The sequence below is a fragment of the Amblyomma maculatum genome, chromosome 10 (genome assembly GCF_055883805.1).
Source record: "Amblyomma maculatum isolate TAMU_Amacu chromosome 10, ASM5588380v1, whole genome shotgun sequence".
Classification (NCBI taxonomy): domain Eukaryota; kingdom Metazoa; phylum Arthropoda; class Arachnida; order Ixodida; family Ixodidae; genus Amblyomma; species Amblyomma maculatum.
In genome coordinates, this window is record NC_139353.1 from 2,533,392 (window position 1) to 2,555,036 (window position 21,645).

Sequence of the window (21,645 nt, forward strand, 5' to 3'; positions counted from 1 at the left end):
GCAGTGAAGAATGCTTAGGTTAGGGCGAGCAGATGTGAAAAAGCACTAGCTGTGTTGTGGAGAGTACTGGAGCATGGCTGCTACCAAGAGTTGGCAGAAACTGCAGCACTAAATGCAACATTCTCGATCATTTACAAAGCTTTTAATGAAAGAAGCCTTCCAGAATGAGTTTCCCATCTTGGTTTTCATCAGGCTCTCGTCAATGTTAAACATGGGTGCCCAATTTTGTATCTTTTGAGGAGCACTGGCACTGCTTAGAGAGGAGCCAAAAATTCAAAGCACTAATCCAGGCTATAGAATATTCACACAAACTTATCTGAGAATATACTAGACACCTCTGTCATTACCTGAGTCTATGAAGATTCTCAAGCTAAAGAATAACCTCATATACAAAATATAACCCCGTCTTAGTGCATAACTTGTCTTGCTTAAAGAAGTAGGATCAGACACCAGCAGAAGGCCCATAAATCATAAACAGCCCATTGAGGATGGTAAACGAAGACCCTGTGCTTTGAAATGGAGCAGAATTTTTAGCTTTCACAGATCCTTTATGTAAAGGTTGGTGTTAGCACGCAGTAACCCGGCAGACTCTGTCAAGTCTCAACTCCTGATTGCAGTGGTTCCTTGTGTGTACTTAGTATATAAAGACACTTGTTGGCACTGAGGTATTTGCGCAGTGCAATGTGAATGGCACCTACGGAGGCCATTGGAATGACAGGCGTAACCAAGCTTAACTCTTTCGTTACCAGGAAAAAATGGCTGTTCTTCATAGATTTCTGATCATCTTTTTTGCTGGAAAATATATGCAAGATAAATATAGGTAAAATAAACACCAGTGGTGGAAATAGAATGCTCATTCGCAAAACATTTCTTTTAACACAAATACTCAGTGTTAACATTGAATGCAAAATTCAAGAAGGAAAAATTAGTTGGATGGGAATAAAAATTTAAGTTTACAAGATAATTACTCTTGAAGAAAATTGTCAAAATCCTAAAACATACAAAATGGTTTAAATCTTTCTTGAAACTTGCCAGCAAAATCTTAAAACTATACGTAAATTCATTTTGAGGTAAAAATGTTTTTCCTTAAACTACCTGAAACAGGCTAATTTCAACCTTCGATATGAAATTAATGTTCATCGCCAAGAAAGAAATTAAAAGCTCATTTTTTTATTTAAGTAGATGCTGATAAAATTTAAATAATTTTCAGTTTCAAATCGCTTTTGAGAACGCTGGAAAAAATTGCAAAACAAAAAGTAAAGCCACCCTACATTTGTGACAAACTCTTAATATGAAAATTAGAAACACAACGCGGTGAAAGCAAATAAAATATGCAGATCTTTTGTTTGCCAAACGCCTGTTCACAAAGCATTCAATGGCTGTACTGGCGTCGACACATTGTGGACGAACGCGTTTCAACGATGTACACATATGAAAGCGAACCTGCTCTTGTGGATACTTCACCGCATCGTCCTTAGAATTCCTGCGGTGAAGCATTTTCAAATAGTGGTGAATAAAGTTGGAAAAATCGAGTAGTCAGTCACAATACATCCGAAATTTCAGGTGCTCATATACCTTAGCTTTATGGAGCATATCACGGTGCAGCAAAAATGACGGATTAACTAAGCACAACTGCAAAATCAAGAATCAAAATTTTCAATCAGTGCCTGCAAATGCATACATGTTATTCAAACATATGACATAACTACCGCAGGAAAAAGTTTGAAGAAGCCCGCTGCTTTGGAAAAGCTTATACTGATGCTTCGTAGCAGATTACTATGGAGCGTCAATCTATGGTTGATGCCCAGAGCAATATTCGGTCAAAACAAAATTCTTCTTTGCAATGGCAGCACTACTGATGACAAAAAAGGCAATCATGACATCGAGCAAACAAGCTCCAAAGAAGAACAAACAAATGATAGACAAAAGTCGAAGCGTACACGTGCGCAGCCGCAAACGTTCTGGGCTGTTGTTCTTGACTTTCAATATTAGAACCAAAATCCGAGGATGCAACATTGTCTTCTAAGCAGCTGCTACTGACAACATCCAACAACTCTGCTCCAGGAACAAATTGACCTGAAACCCTTTTTTTGCGAGTGAGCGCTGTTCCTGAAGTTGATACCATGTTGGGAGCATTCCACGCAACAACCTGAACTTCAAAGGCATTTGAAAAATAGCCATCAAGCAGAAAAAAATGCAAAACCCACCGAAAACAGAAGTATAGTGTCCGAGGTACAAATCAGATGGCACAACAAGTCTGTTGCAGCACTAGTCAGAGATTTGAACCTGAAGTTTTTCAATCACCGATGATCGAATCACAGTGGCGTGATAACGAGAGTGAACTACAGGTGAGTTGAGGCCCGTGTATGAGAAAAGAAAAATGCACCTGCTTGGGGATCGGTTGCATTTTGTTTCAGCAACAATAATGCGCTTGCAACGGCGCAGGTCACTGACAGTGCAGATTTTGGAAGAACCAACAGGTCATGATGACGGCCACCTATTGCAGTGCATGGCGCCAAGAAGAATGGAAACGATGCGTCGAAATGGTACCCAAATTAGCATTGACAACCGTGGCGTTGAAGTGACCAGCTGTGGTGTCGACATGTAGGCGACAAGGGGTAAAAGGAAAAGTTACGTTCTCGTGTCTGTTTGTTTTTCCTATATCTCTAAGAGAGGGACCCGTGTACAGGTTAAACTTATGTGGCAGAGCCTTAGTTTGACAGGCTAATTGTGGTCGCTTGGACCACTGCCATTTGCATGTTTTAACTCTTTTCGCTTGCGCAGATGTCTTGGGAGAGAGTTATTAAGACTGGTAAAGTCAAAAGGGGTGTGGTAGGCAGCAAACAACCAATCACGATGATGCTTGCTGAAGTTGGCTACGATTCTCGAGTGCGGGCTGGGTCTCCGCGGCATTAAAACTGAGCCCAAAAGCCCGATTGAGAGTTCTGAGCTATGGCTTAAGGCATCACCTTCAGCTAGGCTGAGGTAGCCAGATTCGTGTTTTACCCAACCTTAGTTTTGTGTCTAAACTTCAATTCATCTCTTCACCCTCATCAAGTGCCGTCTTAGTCATCGTAGTCACATCACACTACTTTCCCAGAACAAGACTTAAGACTTTTTTTTTTTCTAACATGCGCATCTTTATAGGTTTTTGCTATCAAAAAGTACACGGCCTGGTTATGAAACTACCTCATGCAGGTATGGCACCACTTAAGGTCCAGCCGGCTAGGTAAGACGCACTTGTAGCACCTTTGACCTTTTGTGAGCGCAGTAACTGCGCCCATAACTGAGCAAAGAACGATCCTGCGTCACATTCAGGCTCTCAGAGCAAAAGACAAATACGACAGAAAGAAATGCCAAATTACCAACTGGCCTTTAAGGTCACTTTACTTTGCATACATGCTCAATATGAACAAGGCATGTATTTCTTTTTTAAGAGTCGCAGCTACTGCAATCCATTCTGTGCCCTGCAGAAGTAGGACCAACACACAAGCCCCCTCAAAGGAACAAAAGTGATGACTAAAAATTGAGAAAGCCCTTTATTAGGGTGTTTGTAAGTAAAAGAAAGGCCATTCCCATGTATAAAAATGGTTTGGTTTAGTTCACGGGGTTTAATGTCCCAAAGTGACTCGGGCAATGGACGTCATAAAGGAGGGACCCATAAAATCTGACAACCTGGGGTTCTTTAACGTGCACTCACGCCATGTACAAAATTGTCTGTTCAGCCATTTACTCCACCCAGATAAAACAATATGTTATCTGTCTTTAAGTCAGCAGAAATCATTAAATGCCGCCCAAAAACTCTCAGCACTTGGTGACTGTGCAAGGCAGTGGGAATGGCAGACTCGAAAGCAGCTGGAAACAGACTGCACATAAACCACATGGGCAGAGGTGAACATACATAAATGCCCGATCATTAGAGATAAAAATGCAAATGACATTATAAAAGAGTAAAAGATTGTGAACAGACTGGCCCGATGCTCGACGATGGTGTATGTAGCCGCATTTCTTTTCACTTTCTGGCAGCACACAAATGCTTGCTTGTCAGTTCAGCAGTGACAAAAACACACTTTATGTTGAATGCGAACAAGGCACATACTCGAGACAGAGCAGCGATTACACTTTTTTTAAGGGCCTTTAGAACCCGTGCAGTAGCAATCCATTCTGTGCCCCGAGGAAGTAGGGCCCACACAAAAGCTCTCTCAAACAGGACAAAAGTGATGCCTAAAAATTGTAAATGCCCTTTATCAGGGTGCTTCTAGGTAGATAGGCCATTCCCATGTATAAAACTAGTTTGGTTCAGCTCATTTACTGCACCACGGTATGACAATATGTAATTGGTCTTTAAAACAAGCAGAAAATCATTAAAATGCCCCAAAACTCTCAGCACTTGGTGACTGTGCAAGGCGGTGGGAATGGCAGACTCAACAGCAGCTGGGAACACACAAACCACATGGGTGACACAATGCACATAAATGCCCCAAGATAAAAATGGAGTTATAAAAGAGTAAAAAAGCTGTGGACAGACTGGCTCAATGCACTTTATGTGACCTATCTAGTTGATAATGTATAAAAAATGTGGTGCCTAATACTTGAGCACTTGGCGACGATGGATCTAGCCAGCACCCATCACATTTCTTTTTCACTTTCACACAAATGCTTGTTTGTTCATTCCCTAGTGACAAAACCCACTTTCTGTACGTTGAAGGTGAACAAAGCATCACCTGCAGGTCATAATTGGCAGCACTTCTAGAACAAGCACAGCCTCTATGCCAAGCAACGCTGCAAACCGCCATAACTTCGGATGATAGAAAGCAGAGTAGCCAGGTCCTTGTTCATGATTGTCACGCGGCGAGCATGATGGGCCAGCAAGTTGGAACCCTCCAACAGTCCCACAATCACTGCCTCACCTGCCTCGTGCAGTGCCTGAAGCGCAAGCTTCTGCATCCTGTAATCTGCACCGCCCACCTGCCACAGTATCTCGCGCACTGCTCGAGCGAAGGCCAGTCGTGGGATGAGGGGCTTCGTGGAGCTTCGGTATAGCTTGATTTCACGACGTACCTGGTATCCCACAGGCCTCCGTTTGTGTCTCTTCGGTGCACCCTGCAGGGAGGTGAAGGTTTGATTAGCCTGCTACTACACCAAACAAACCTGGCAGGAAATCAGGTGAGGGGAAGTTAAATTCCAGAAATAAACAGTAACTGCAAGATAAAAAAAAAATTACATATATAAAAGTAGGCAAGGCACAGCTTTTGTCACACATATACGAACCGAGGGGTTTGATTTTTAACCGTTAAGTGCGGCCTTATTACCCCAATAAATGTCCTAAGCTTCTGAGGGGCACAGAGATCGCTGATAATACAATATGCCACACTAGGTGGCCCAGGAATAAGCTGCACATCATTGTGCAGTGCTAAGAACAACACAGACTGTCACAAAATTGCAGGCACAGGTGGTAACATACAACAAAGAAATCCAAACACTGCACTGGTCAAAACAGTAATGAATAAGGTGCCAGAGCAGCATGGGGAATGCTTGGTAAGAAAGGTAAGAAAGTGACATACGGTGAATTCCAATCACAGAACCAGAGCGGCCCGCACACTCCACGAAAGAGCGCCCGAATCCAGCGGAGAGCATGCGTTCCGACTCTGCCTTTCGAACACTCATGCTCCAGCTGGAGCAAGTCAGTGGCGCTCGCGAACTGACGGAGGAAAAACCTGTCATTCCTTGTGCTTGTCTGCGCTTCACGTACGGACCGTATCGTCTGTTTTCAAACCTGTAACGTTGCTCCCGCTGATTCTTGAAATGTTGACATCAACGCAGCTGCACAAGGTAAGCGTTCCTCGGCAGTTTTTCGAATAAAACAGTCGCGGTGCGCCGTTTTCAGCCGCCCAAAGCATAGCAGTAATTAAATGGCTTGGAGTTTACGAAATTGAAGCACATACAGACAGTTTTGCTGTCTTCCTTTGAAATGACGCTGCTCTCCAACCCGCTGCCCTCAAGAGAGAGCACTAGTTCGCGATCGAAAGTGGCGGCAAGTACTGATCGTCTGCTAAAAAGCACAAAGGGCAGAGCCTGCGCAGCCGAGAAAAGCGAGCGGAAATGAAGAGCGCCGCTGAAGGAGTACATTACGCAAACTTCCGACTGGTTCTGCCGATTTCGGCGAAGCACTTTTGACTGCTCCACGGAGCGAGCTTGACTCAACGATCGCTCCCCATCTGTGTTTGAAAGACGCGATCCGCATGCGTTTGGAAGACAATTGCTCCGAAAGGAGCAGAAAATGTTGCTCTGGAAGTGCTCCAGCCCTGCGATTGGAATTCACCAATAGTGTGGTGGCACAAAGTAAGAGGAGTGAGTTCAAGGTTTTAGCTGAAGATGAGCCTGAAACAATGTAGAAACATTGTTTCGTCTGAGTAGCTTCAATTTTGAGGCTACTTGGATGTGCTAAGGCTTTCTCAGCAGCAATAATTGTATTGTTAGGAAACACTTTTAGGGGTTTTAGACGGCGCTCTCCAACACTGCAAATCCATTTATTGTCTAAATGCAACAGCTCTATACAAGTGGTTTCTCTGGCCTACCTCAAATATTTCATTTCTTAACTCTTGGCTAAAGTTATCTTGGACACCCTCTATTAACGGTGAATAGCGCAGGAAGCAATATATCCAAGTTAGTTCATGTGGCACATTTAAAATTGGCAATAAACTTCTTTTTAAAACTGGGTGATTGGTATGAGCTGCTAATCATTCAACTAAACATGAATCCCATTTGCCTTTGGCATGTGTTCAGTTTATGGAATGAGCAATATTCTTAGGTAAATTATGTAGTGTTAGCTTTGTGTCTGTAAAAGTGGTTCAGTACAGACTCGGGCAATAGCGATATTTACTTTGTCATATTTCTTACAGCGCGCGGAATGTGCTAAACACCACCTGAAAACCCAATTCTCTGCTGTGGTTATTCTGTGTGTCGCAAACAGAGCCAAGCAGCTGCGCAATATTGTAAGGTCAACCCCGTTATGTTGTACAAAAGCTGATGTTTTTCTGCAGCAGTAACTCCTCTATGATAGGAGGGGAACTGGCGTTCATCATAAATGTAATGAAAAGGCTACAGAAGCAAAGAAGTTACCATGTGAGCATTTTTGGCCTCTCAGGTCTGTTCGGAAACTGAGCAAGCGCGTGGTATGCTGTTTTCATCACATCCATTGTTTGTTGCGATTCATCAAATTCTGCCAGCCTGTTACAATTAGCGGTCGAGTGCGGAGGAGTACCTGTCTCGCCTTTATGCATTATCTCAAAGGATATATGCCAGAGCGATGGCATTTTCTCACTTTCGGTCATGTTTCCCTGCTTCCGCACATGTGCTGAAATTTCAGGCGCCTTCACGTGTCTGTCTGCAAGTCAGGCTGGTCATTGACTCGTAAGCTCTGCTAGCGTAAGCTGAAAAAATCTATTCTAATCGCACTTTTTGTGCACTTCGGTTGGCACATTCAACATAGCCCCCTTCCTGTTCTGAGGTGTGCTTATTGCCTCGGGGAAACAGACGACATTCTAAAAGGATAGCCGAAAAGCCTCCTGACACGTCTTTGCCTAACACCATGCGTTGCTGAACTCTGCGGCTAGTTTGTAACGAAGCTGACATGGTGACAACAGTTGAACTTCTCGGCGAGAGTGCTCTTTTGGCATTTCCTTTGGTCCGGACTTATGTTTTCTACCACACATTTTAACTTTATTTCCCGTGAACGATGTATAAGCACCTGTGTGAGTGACGCCTCTACGTCTGGAATAAGTGACCTGCCTGGTCCCTGACCCCTTTTGTCATCTTTCTACTTTCCATCCATCAATCTTCCTATCGCCTTTTGCTGACTTGCACCGCAGACTCATTTACCCAACCACTGGTGACTCTAAACTCTAGGGCCTTAGGGCCTGCATCGACTTCTGGGTGGATACCATCACATTCGAGTATAAGATGGTTGTTTCTATGGATTTACCACATACTGCACATGTGTCATCTTAATGGTTAAATTTCTTTTTGTAGCTGCGTGTTCTAAGGCACCCTGATCTAGCTTCAAAAAGTAGGGCACTGCCTCTTGAGTTATCAAAGAAAGCTTCTTTCCTGATCTGCATTTTCCACTTTCGGTATAATTCCACACTCTGTTTCTTCTCCATCGAATTTATACAATTTTTACCTTGTGTTTTTCACCTGTTGCTTAATGCTCTTTATTCCTCTGTCCTTGTGCCCTGCATACTTAGTGGCTAGTTTCTTAGTTCGTTTCCTCCATTTTGAGTCAATGCTTTTTATGTATAAATATTTAAATACTTTAGCTGCTCACCTGTTACAGTCCATTTTCCTCAGGTGCTCTTCATATAATATTGTCACGCAGTGGTGACAATGCCGTTGGCGACAAATGAGGAGGATTGAAATTCACTGAAATAAACTTTTTCTTGGGCTGACTTGCGCCCGCAAAAGAACTAAGCAATTGGCGGCGGCTGAGCAACAAGCATGCTCAGCGATCGCCGATCTACGAATGACCGTCACACACGTCAAAGCTCAATTTAAAAGCGGTGAATAAACATCTAGCTAAAGCTGCTAATGGTGACTAGCATACCCTGGAAAATGGTAGATGCACACGCTGATGCCGGAATCTTCGAGATACTTTTCGGCGCATCTTCCGCGGCAAATAAAATGATAAAGCTGCATCTGGCGACAACGAGCATGAACAAAGAGCCAGCGGCTGTAACAAATACAAATTTGAACGGTATGCGGCATTACTCCCCTCTTAAAAAACATTGCCTTGATGTTCAAGGAATAACAGGAAAAGGTAAACATAAACATTAGAAAGTTTTTTAGAAAGCGATTTTTTTATTCAGTATGCCTTTAAAATTGCTTCTACAGCTACTAAGAAGACATAACATTCAGCAGTGAAAAATGATGAGCACTAAGGTAATTGGATTATTTTCTCCCATCTGTCCTGAATTGTGAACTTTCTACATATTGCACTGTCTTTGGACCTCTCCCTCCAGCTCCCAATGATTGAGGAACGGTTAGGCATGGAGCAGTAATGATGCAGGTTGTAATTATTTCATTTAGTTTGTGAACACTAAGATGCCCTGAGTAAACTTCCTCCAGACTGGCTTTTTTTTCTTTCGAAAAAGTGGCCAATCTGCTAGGTGCAGCTTTCAACGCCGCAGTTTAGCTAGGATGACTTCTGGCGAAGGTGATGAGTTGGATACCATACGTAAGTGATCGCTTCTGTAGGGGCTATCCACAACATCCCACTTAAATCGGTAAAAAGGGAAGGTGGACTAAAAGATAAATATAAACAACTTATTTTCCCTGACCTCGGAGAGCAGTGTTCCACAGACAAAGATTATTACTTAATATAAAATCCTTCATAACTTGGCTTCTCGTATCGCCCAGAAGTATGAATGGGCATTAAAATCTCTAACTACCTAGGATGGTTCTGGTAGCAGGTTTAAAAGCTCTTCTAAAGGTATGCACAACACACTATAACTGATTTGAATGTAAGTATGGTGGCTGCTACTGCTCTAATTTAATTTTAATGTTGAGTTCACAAATTTCAACTCCACCATGTATTACAATTGCAACTTCACCAGAGCGCTTACTAGCCTGTTGTCTGTCATGGTGAAAGACTGCATTTTTTTTTAGTATATTTTGTGATTAGGACCCAGGTTTGTTGCAAACACAAAGCGACAGGTGAGTGTGTAGCTAATATATCCTTTATGTTACCTATGTTATTTCAGAGCCCCCGAAAACTGCAGTGTATTATGCATGCCATTATTTGCTATCTGTTAAGAGTGTAGAACTAGGTGTTCATGCCCGGCCCTGCGATTCGGGCCCTACCTTTTGAAGCGAAAGAGTCACTACACTAGGTAAAGCAGTCGTCACATAAGTATAGGTCGTCACCATGAGGAGGGGCTCACTCATGACTAGTGACACTCACCTCCACTCACTCGCACTCAAGTTCGCCCGGCCACAGTCACATCCACTCGCACTTACACTCATCGCCGCTGATATTCACACCTGCTCACAATCACATCCACTCGCTAATTCCTGTTGAGTCTAAGATTCACTCACTCACACTCATTGCCACTAACATTCACCCCCCATTCACTAACACCCGTTGAGACTAAAATTCACTCCCTCGCACTGATACTCATCGCCGCTGACATTCACACCCACTCACTAACACTCATGCCCGCTTAAAATCACATCCACTCACTCACACTCATCCCCAATGAGACTCAGATTCACTTATTCATGGCCACTCACTCACACTAGCACTCATGCTCACATCCACTCACTCGCACTCATCCGTGTTCACACTTACATCTACTCATTTGCATTTACATTAGTGCTTACTCGCATACATATCCATGCACTCACAATCACGCCCTAGCTCTCATGCTCACATTATCACGCTCCCACTTATGACCACTCACAGTTCACCCACTCACTCACACTGATCCCTATTCACTAACATTCACTCACTCACACTCATGTGCCTGCTCACATCCACTTACTAGAACTCACTCATGTCCCGTACACTCACATCCGCTGAATTAGACCCATGTCCATGTACACCTAGAGTTAATACAAAGCCACAGTGTTAGAAGTAGTTTAGGTGATACGACGACGCCTCCAGAGGAGAGACACATTTGTCCCTAATTCCCTCGCCCACATTAAGATGGCGCTAGCGGGAGTCGGGCCGACCGCGCCTGCTGCCTGACCTGTTCCACGCTGTGCCCTATTTGTTTTGTGGACTGTGTGCACAACTTGAGAATGCGAGCGTGCGAAGTTATTCGTGAGAAGTATTTGCGACTTGCTTTTTTGTGGTTCTGTGTCTTCCTGAAGGCGATGAATGGTAGCGACTGGAAGCAGGCACGTCATGGCGCTTCTCTTTTGAGTGTTATGTATCAGCACGTTTGTCGCTCCCGCTCACTCGCCAGTCTACTATACACTCTACCGCTGCTGCACTGATTTACTCTAGATTTATTTACCTTAAGCGGATACCATTAAGACAACATGACACTGTTAACATTGCTGACACCTTGGTTTGCATGCCAAAAGAATATAAGCGGTTTTAAACGCGAAATCGCAGTTAATCATGATGTACTGATCTACAGTCGCAACAATCATGTGCTGTTGGGGTGGCGCATTGTGTTTTAATATATTAAGTTTTCACCATTATAGTCTTTATTTTTCCCCTGCCCAACACCTCCCACTCGATTTCATGAGGCTGCATAATATAGATAATATAGGTCCACTGAAATGGCCACCAAAAGCCACTGATAAACATGTTCAGTGTGCAGAACAAATCCTTTTGAGCATTAACCCAAAGTATAACTCCTTGGAACAAAGCCAGCGATTTATTATTAATTTTTAAAAACAACATTTTTTGAAATTCGCGGGCAGAGAAGTCTTTGCTTGGCGGTATCGCATGGAACTATTTCCTTAAACCGTGACGTCATGGGTGAGTTGACTGGCAAGGCTTGCTAGAAGCTGCCATTCGCTGCGGCCACTGCAGCCATGACGTCACGGATACACTTCCGGTAGCTGCGAAAGTCGTCTGCTCGTGCACTGCTCGAACTCTGTGCGGGCTGTTACACAGCTCGCCGCCCTTATCGGTTAGGCGGCCAATGCCCATCAAGTACAACAACCGAAGCAACGCAGTGATCGGCAGAACGAAGCTGCATTTACAAATATCTTATTTATATAACGTGGTTTCAGGAGTACCGGAGTGTCGTCCGACGAGGCGTCAACAGCACGGTCAAGCACCGCACGATGGCAGCACCTCCTCGACCACCATAAACACCGCTGTGGCCCCTCCTCCCGCATACCGTGCGCGAACGACACAGCGGATCGTTAGCACCAATGTCCGAAATAAAACGTGCTAAAATTTGTTGGCATCTGAAATACTGAGCTGAATATCAAGTAAGAAGCCCTCGTGAGGATCACTGACCAGCAGCAAATTGCTGGTAAGAGCGATAGCCGTGATACAAGCAAGTTTCTGCTCAAGCCAGCTGCCGCTGGTGATTTCGGCTCATCCGATCTGCTCGTACTAGCACTGCGATTAATGCGTCACCAGAGTTAATCCTATAATTATTTGACTATGGCAGGACAGGATTCACTATAAGGCAGTTTCATAAGTAGACCATTTACGACAGCGTTGATCAGTTCCAAAGCGCCGACCGCTGCGACTTCGAAGCGAAACTATTTAGGCCTAGCGATGACTGGGAACGGTCACGCACGGCGCCGTCGTTCGCCGTGCTCGCGAGCCCCACCCCCACGGTAATTGTGTAACGTACTTCAGCCTGCTCGCAGCATCCTGTGCTGCAAGCGTTGCAAACTCGTGTACTTTGATAGCTGAGGCCGCGCATTTTTTTACGTTCTGCTCAGCAACAAGCCATTCAAACGATACTGCAGGCAAGACAAGGCTTCAGTACGCAGTCGCTGCGCTGTCGGCCGTAATCAAAGGCGTCGGGCGGCACCATATTCTATACATCGATCTTTAAACATGATACAGTGGGCAAATGAATAACTTTGTGAAGCAGACCCGCTCGTACGTTTCGCGCACTCGGGCACTGCCATAACCTCGGTTAACGACGCAAACCGAGGTCGCCAAGCTCGGTTTTCGATAACCGCGGTTAGTGGTGTAACCATGGTTTGGTCCGCCATGTAACATGGGCTGACCACCTGTTCGTGGTTACACTGACCGTCGCTGCGCGAACTGACGTGTGCGAGCGAGGACGGGTTGACGCGAGTACGCCAGCCCAGCGAGCGAGCGCGCGCCAACTGGAAGTTCGTCGAAGTGACGTATTTCTGGGCGGAGCTTTGAACTTGCTTGTATCCTTTATTATTGCGAAAGCAATACTACTTTCACTTTCAAGCCTTTGCGGTGCGACGGCGGTGCACATGAAATGACCTTTCACATGACTTCTGTGTCACGCCTCAGAGCTGGGCGACCAACTCGCGCCGTCCGTGAGACGGCGGTGCGCATGAACGGCGGCCTAACTCCCGCTCTCTCCGCCAGGAGCGCCACAGGTGTTATGACATCACGCCTCAAAGCTGGGCGACCAACTCGCGCCGTCCGTGAGAGACGGCGGTGCGCATGAACGGCGGCCTAACTCCCGCTCTCTCCGCCAGGAGCGCTACAGGTGTTGTGACGATATACAGCTGTATAAAGCGGCGATCGACTTGTGCCGTCCGTGAGAGACGGCGGTGCGCATGACTACAATGCCGCCTACTGCTAAGGATGCTTTCGCAACCTACTGGGCTTAACCAAGCTAAGCCTCTGCCAACTTTTTTTTTTATGGCTCCCTTCAGTGTACGAGTTGAGAGGGAAAATTGGAAGGGTCATTTTTAATCGCCGATATCTCTGGCGTTGCAGAAGCTAGATAGAGAATTTTTGCGGGAGAATGATGGGTGGTTCAATATCTAACAGTGTTATGGCGCTGTTTACCCTTCTTGGTGACCCATTTCAGTGGACCTGGTACTTATGTGAAGGCATATAAGCTGCATATGCGGTTCTGCAGAGCAGAGGAAATTAAGCAAGTGGCACTGTCAGGCATGCACATGATATATTTTGAGGGAAGCCAGTGAAGCGGAGTAATTATCAATAATGCTAGCGCTTCTTAAAAAGTGATAAAGATGGTAGTGACATGCTGTAGTGAAAGAAATTTTTAACAAAATATTTACAGTAGGAGCAGAAAGAAGATAGGACACACGGCAATGATGTGCTGTAAAAGTACTTCTGTATATCGATTTCATGAGGCTGCATAATATAGATAATATAGGTCCACTGAAATGGCCACCAAAAGCCACTGATAAACATGTTCAGTGTGCAGAACAAATCCTTTTGAGCATTAACCCAAAGTATAACTCCTTGGAACAAAGCCAGCGATTTATTATTAATTTTTAAAAACAACATTTTTTGAAATTCGCGGGCAGAGAAGTCTTTGCTTGGCGGTATCGCATGGAACTATTTCCTTAAACCGTGACGTCATGGGTGAGTTGACTGGCAAGGCTTGCTAGAAGCTGCCATTCGCTGCGGCCACTGCAGCCATGACGTCACGGATACACTTCCGGTAGCTGCGAAAGTCGTCTGCTCGTGCACTGCTCGAACTCTGTGCGGGCTGTTACACAGCTCGCCGCCCTTATCGGTTAGGCAGCCAATGCCCATCAAGTACAACAACCGAAGCAACGCAGTGATCGGCAGAACGAAGCTGCATTTACAAATATCTTATTTATATAACGTGGTTTCAGGAGTACCGGAGTGTCGTCCGACGAGGCGTCAACAGCACGGTCAAGCACCGCACGATGGCAGCACCTCCTCGACCGCCATAAACACCGCTGTGGCCCCTCCTCCCGCATACCGTGCGCGAACGACACAGCGGATCGTTAGCACCAATGTCCGAAATAAAACGTGCTAAAATTTGTTGGCATCTGAAATACTGAGCTGAATATCAAGTAAGAAGCCCTCGTGAGGATCACTGACCAGCAGCAAATTGCTGGTAAGAGCGATAGCCGTGATACAAGCAAGTTTCTGCTCAAGCCAGCTGCCGCTGGTGATTTCGGCTCATCCGATCTGCTCGTACTAGCTCTGCGATTAATGCGTCACCAGAGTTAATCCTATAATTATTTGACTATAGCAGGACAGGATTCACTATAAGGCAGTTTCATAAGTAGACCATTTACGACAGCGTTGATCAGTTCCAAAGCGCCGACCGCTGCGACTTCGAAGCGAAACTATTTAGGCCTAGCGATGACTGGGAACGGTCACGCACGGCGCCGTCGTTCGCCGTGCTCGCGAGCCCCACCCCCGCGGTAATTGTGTAACGTACTTCAGCCTGCTCGCAGCATCCTGTGCTGCAAGCGTTGCAAACTCGTGTACTTTGATAGCTGAGGCCGCGCATTTTTTTACGTTCTGCTCAGCAACAAGCCATTCAAACGATACTGCAGGCAAGACAAGGCTTCAGTACGCAGTCGCTGCGCTGTCGGCCGTAATCAAAGGCGTCGGGCGGCACCATATTCTATACATCGATCTTTAAACATGATACAGTGGGCAAATGAATAACTTTGTGAAGCAGACCAGCTCGTACGTTTCGCGCACTCGGGCACTGCCATAACCTCGGTTAACGACGCAAACCGAGGTCGCCAAGCTCGGTTTTCGATAACCGCGGTTAGTGGTGTAACCATGGTTTGGTCCGCCATGTAACATGGGCTGACCACCTGTTCGTGGTTACACTGACCGTCGCTGCGCGAACTGACGTGTGCGAGCGAGGACGGGTTGACGCGAGTACGCCAGCCCAGCGAGCGAGCGCGCGCCAACTGGAAGTTCGTCGAAGTGACGTATTTCTGGGCGGAGCTTTGAACTTGCTTGTATCCTTTATTATTGCGAAAGCAATACTACTTTCACTTTCAAGCCTTTGCGGTGCGACGGCGGTGCACATGAAATGACCTTTCGCATGACCTCTGTGTCACGCCTCAGAGCTGGGCGACCAACTCGCGCCGTCCGTGAGACGGCGGTGCGCATGAACGGCGGCCTAACTCCCGCTCTCTCCGCCAGGAGCGCCACAGGTGTTATGACATCACGCCTCAAAGCTGGGCGACCAACTCGCGCCGTCCGTGAGAGACGGCGGTGCGCATGAACGGCGGCCTAACTCCCGCTCTCTCCGCCAGGAGCGCTACAGGTGTTGTGACGATATACAGCTGTATAAAGCGGCGATCGACTTGTGCCGTCCGTGAGAGACGGCGGTGCGCATGACTACAATGCCGCCTACTGCTAAGGATGCTTTCGCAACCTACTGGGCTTAACCAAGCTAAGCCTCTGCCAACTTTTTTTTTTATGGCTCCCTTCAGTGTACGAGTTGAGAGGGAAAATTGGAAGGGTCATTTTTAATCGCCGATATCTCTGGCGTTGCAGAAGCTAGATAGAGAATTTTTGCGGGAGAATGATGGGTGGTTCAATATCTAACAGTGTTATGGCGCTGTTTACCCTTCTTGGTGACCCATTTCAGTGGACCTGGTACTTATGTGAAGGCATATAAGCTGCATATGCGGTTCTGCAGAGCAGAGGAAATTAAGCAAGTGGCACTGTCAGGCATGCACATGATATATTTTGAGGGAAGCCAGTGAAGCGGAGTAATTATCAATAATGCTAGCGCTTCTTAAAAAGTGATAAAGATGGTAGTGACATGCTGTAGTGAAAGAAATTTTTAACAAAATATTTACAGTAGGAGCAGAAAGAAGATAGGACACACGGCAATGATGTGCTGTAAAAGTACTTCTGTATATCCTTCAATTCACAAAAAAATTAAGATTGTTGACTTGTAGGGCGGCCATATCATACAAATAAATAAGAATAAACAATTAGTCAGAATGACTTGTAACACAAGGCAGAATTGTCAACATTTTATGCAGGGAACACGTAGCTTGCATGTGAAGCACAAATAATCATGCCTTTGTTGTAAGCCCCCACTAATCAAATATTTTTAAGCCCAGTGAGGGCATCAGAGTCTGCACTTGTGGTGAAGTCTGGCAGCCCAACTTAAACGTTCACTTCTGTCGCAGTGCCTGATGAATAATTCGTATCAAAGTTGGAACATCTCATGACCTTTGCTCGCATGTTTACTAGTAATAATTGTGTTCTAACATGATCTGGTACCTTGAGCATTCCTCTCACGTTCAACTTTGATGACGTGCACAGGCTTTAGTCCTATACACTCGTTATCATCTCTTGGCAACCTATTATTCAGCAATAAAAAGCAAAAGCGGACGTCATTGCAAACAGGTTTGCGGGTAGTCCTCTGCACTGCGCTGATGTTTGGGAGCGGAACGGCTTTGACAGTCCATGAGTTCTTTTCTTCGTATTATCTTCTTTGACAAGTATTCAGGGCAACCGGGAAAAATCGTCGAAACGGCTTCTCCAGCCAGAACAGAAATTTGTGGCGCACTAGCAAGCACCTTCCCGTTGTAATGAGCCCGTCATTTTTACAAAACTCAATTCAAAGAGCTTCTCGCAGACATAGTCGGCTGAAGCAAGCGGTCCCTGCAAGGTATGGCATGCCAATGTTTTTAAGCGGCTCTCATCTTTTGGAGCAGCGAACATGGACACCTTCTCAGAGCACGTCTTAATTGTAACCGGAGTTACATCGAGGAATGAAGCATTTTCCCCCACGTCGTCATTTTTCCATCGCACAATGATCGGTGACAAAATCGCTCCTCTGTAAGCTGATTCCCATAAAGAGGACGACAGTGAAGCCAAATGATAACCACAGCAAGATGTCACGTTCTGAGCATGGTGCTAGAAGGACCGCGATTCTGAGACGCTGGTGGCATATGTGCCCGCGAACGCCACAAATTGTTTGTGCCACAAGCGCACCAGCCGACTGTCCGTGCCAAGGGGTGCCAGCCTCGACGAGGGCGCGGTGCTCGCGCCTTGCTCGGATACCTTGACATATTTATGAGGGCCACGAAGAGAGACTGTCGCCTTCTCATCTTCCTGCATTGCAACACGGAGGTGGCGCCGACTGGGTCACCCAGAGACTCTTCCTGGAGCCCATGGCTGAGTCAGGTGACCGCAGTGTTCTATATGCGGACAGCAATGGTGAACAGGAGTCTACCTCTGGCAGCGGAAGAAAACAGCTGCTCGCAGAGCCTCTTGATGGCCTGAGGTCTTTTTTAGATTTCTTTTTTTGGCCCATACAGCCAATATCTAAACCCATTTTAAACAACCTTCACTCAGTCCGCCCCTCAAACAACAAGCGCTGGCTAGCAATTGACATGAGCATTGCGCACGGAGATGTAGTGCAGCAGCTGGAAGTTGCAGGCCCGACTCAAGGTAGCGCCCTTTCTTGGCTTGCTGGGAAGTGCATTCCAATGTTCTCCGCGGCAGCTGCATGGCGGAGACGTGCCTTCGTATCAGCTAAACTACTTCTAACACTGATTTAAGCCTATATAGTAATCATGCAATGGTACACCCACTCATGCTCACTCACTCTCATATCCACTCACCCAAATTCACGAACGGTCGTGGGCACTCACACTTTTGACCACTCACATTCATATCTACTCACTCCCATCATTTACTTACTCACGAATGCTCACCTCCATTCAGGGTACTATCCTCTCAAACTCATAATTGCTCGCACTCCCATTGACAGTGTCAGCTGGCTTTCATGCAATTACTGTGCTTTTGCATGCACTAACCTGTTTTCTTGGACTTGCCAATGGTTCCTGTGAGGCAGAAGTTTGGTGCGCACTGTGCCTACCAACAGCCTTTATCTTGGATGCCTTCCTTGTGCTTCTCTGAACAGTTTGGGACAATGGTGCGGCTGAGGCAGCAGTTTGACGAGACTTTTGACCCGCCTCTTCATGGCGAAGGGATCTCTGCGGTGACTCATGAGGTGTTGCTGGAAGCTGTGGACTTAAAATTCGGTGTTCCCGGCTTGCTCTACTGCTCCTCTTAGGTGAGTGAGTCGCTCTCTCCTGTGCACCGCGAAGCTGTGAAACAGTGCCTTCATGCAGAGATGTCCGTGGAGATGCCTGCTGAGGTGCTCGCTGAGGTGTCGGTCGAGGTGTCGCTAGAGGCATCAATCGAAGAGTCTCTCGAGGCGTCCTATCTGGACTATCAGGAGGAATGAGGAATGACAATTTTCTGGGACTCTGACGTTCTGCCTTGTGTTCAGATTTGGCATGAATGATCTTCTTTGGTGATGGTTGTGAAGGTGGGCTTGAATCTGGCTGCCGCTTCCTTTCAGCACTTGCAACTTGTGACCTGGATTCTTCACTGTTTACTTGTCCCCAGAAAGTTCTGCATGTGGAAGAAATATTGAGCATCAAGCGTGACAGCAATGCATGCAGCAGGCACAAACGTCATTTTTCTATAGTAATAAATGCCTCAAAATTTCATGCCTGTGTCTTTCAACTCATGCTCACAATACTTTGTGCAGGGCTATCGATGGGAAATAAAAAGAAAGTTGCAGTAAAGTGCTCTGCCACGAAAGTGACTAGCCACGAGAGGGTAGCTAATCTGACAGCTGTCGACTGCAGGTATAATTATGAATACTTTCACAAACCGTGCTCGCACTCAAAGCCACTGCGTATGGCGCCTGCCGGTGCAAATCAGATGGCAAAAAAAAAAACAAAAAGCCATGCAGTACATGTCGCCTAAGTGGGCAAGCAAAAGATTCTGTGGTCCAATCGGTTTAAGGAACAAATTTCCAGTTCATCCCAGTTGGTTCCCAGTTGGATAACAATGGATCCCCAACTGGAATTCAACTAGGATCAACTGGGAATTTGTTCCTTAAACCAGCTAGACCAGGTAAGATTTTCACTTGGGAGAGGCGCAGGATGCTTACCTTCTTGGCGATGGCTGCTTCAAAGGTGACAGCTCGGGACGACTAGAGGAGACATCCCGATCACTTTTCTCTTTTAAGAACCCCGAACTGAGAGACGACGATACTGACGAAGATGAAGATCTAGTCATCGCCCACCTAGCAAGCGACTTCCACTCCCGGCCTTCGGAGCGAGGCGAGCTGCTCGATGTTGAGCTCGAGGAATTGCCATCCTGGTTGCGGCTGCCCGTCACGTCCATTTTGGCGAACCCAAGGCGGTTGTAGCTTGGACAGTCCTTGCTGCGTCACCTGCTCACAGGCGCCATGTCACATGCCCGTTGAAATCGTCACATTTTCTGCCGTTGGAAAATACGACTACGAAAACCACCTATCGCGCACAGCGAATCAAGCACCGCGGGCAAAGCGAGCGCGGGAACACGATGCGGCGGCATCAGCATAGCTCAGTCGAACAGTCAGCATGCGACGCCAGCGACGCCTACTGCAGCTGCAGTACTGCAGGCTACAGAGATGGGCAAAAAAAAAAAAATAGTACAGGCAGTGGCAGCTCACATCATAGCTTGTAAACTTTTGTGTTTTTCATCCTACTTAAAATCACGGCCGGTCTCGAGAGAGAGCGCGCGCTCTTTCTTACGGCCTTCTCAAACGCCGCGGGAACAATGGGAACGTTTCTCGTTGAGTGGCGCTCTCCGCCGCCGCAAGCGGCGCGACCTGCTCACTGTTCGCTCCGCGTCTGCTTCAGCGGCGGCGGGTGGTTTTTGCCTGGTTTCGCGCTGTCGCTCGCGGGTTTCGTGGTTGTGCTGCCCCGAAATTAAAGAACACAGAAGGTAGATGCTGCAGCGGCATGTCGTCAACGTACTACACACGTGAACGGATAATAAAAGCACTGTCGTTCAGCAAACGTTCGACAAGCATGGCATACATTGCGGCATGGTAGCTACTTTTGTCCATTATAATCCAAATTTTCCCCAAGCCTGTACAAAAATAGGAACAAAAAAAAAAGGAGAAAACTGAATGAGCAGTGATCACATCGAAGCTTCTTCAAGGCTAACGTGACAGCAACTCGTCTGCAACAGCAAAACCATCTTTCAGCGCTAGATGCGAAACCATTCATGTATAGCACCGAAGATGAAAATAATTTCATAAAAATGTAATGTAAATTGCAAAATGCTTGCATGATATAAAGTATTAGTATAACAGTCAAAGTAAACGTTGTAGGGTTGAGTTTTAAATGTTATAACAATTCATATATTAGCCAATGTGTGGTATTATAAACATTATTTTCATTTTGCAAAAAAACATTGTTTTAATGAAATTTTTACATGATATTAAGCTTATTATGAAAACAATAAAAAATGGTTTGATATTCATGACACCACTTGTGCTCGAAGGGGTAAAAAGAGGCCAATAAATGATGAAGGTGATACTCGATGCAGTGACTTACAATTAAATGAGTTCACCTAGCTGCTATATCGAAAATATGCAAGAAACTTCTAAAGCGTTAAAGAAGGACACTCTCACTGAGGACTCATTTCAAGCCTTATATATAGCGACCCATTGAGGCTCGATCTCTTCGTGAAAGTATAAGGTTAATGTGCGGAAGGGAATGACATATGCTAGATGCGAGGGCCGTAACAGCTAGCGGCACGTGACTACATTGTCAAGACGGACGTTTCATCTGAGAGCAAAATCAAGGCACTGAAGGAAGTGATGACATCCCCTACCATTCCATTTCCCACTGTCACATATTCCGGTTTACCTTACGTCGCTGGATATATCGTTTAGTTAATCAACTTCGGGTGTGACGCTTGCGCTATTCTCCTTGAAACTAGCGAAAGAAGAAACCCCATGTAGTACGCTCTTCTACGAGGACAATATTCTAGTGGACTGCATTATCCGAAACCAGAGCTTGTTGCCCTATTGGACAAGCTTTTTTTTTTTTTTTTTCAAAAAAGCTGCCGTGCACCTACTACACACAATGTTCTTGAAGTACTTAAGATATCCTGATTCAGTCAGCATTTCAAAATTCAACACTGATGTTGCCCGAAAGGAATTGACAACAGCTATGTTAATTATTAGGTCATTAGGTCCGCTTCTTTGATATTTGAAAAATTTCTCAGAATTCTTCTTCTCAATTAATTATACCAGGAAAGTGACAGAGAAGAGCGAGAGGCCAACTCCTCATGTGCACAAGCCGATACAGGAAGATTTTGAGACTGAATCTTCTAGACGCAGGTCGTATTTTGATGAATTGATGAATATATAGTGCAATGTT

At 45.8% G+C, this 21,645-nt stretch overlaps 1 protein-coding gene across 1 annotated transcript; it reads right to left on the bottom strand.

The window, feature by feature from the left end:
* Positions 1-378: 378 nt before the first annotated feature.
* LOC146175387 (uncharacterized) lies at positions 379-19,892 on the bottom strand. The gene is made up of 3 exons (XM_084581727.1): positions 19,377-19,892; positions 18,226-18,829; positions 379-5,103 (listed from the first exon to the last, which is right to left on the bottom strand). Exons 1-3 carry the CDS (start codon positions 19,610-19,612, stop codon positions 4,768-4,770), a joined length of 1,176 nt encoding a protein of 391 aa, XP_084437853.1. The 5' UTR covers positions 19,613-19,892; the 3' UTR covers positions 379-4,767.
* Positions 19,893-21,645: the final 1,753 nt, after the last annotated feature.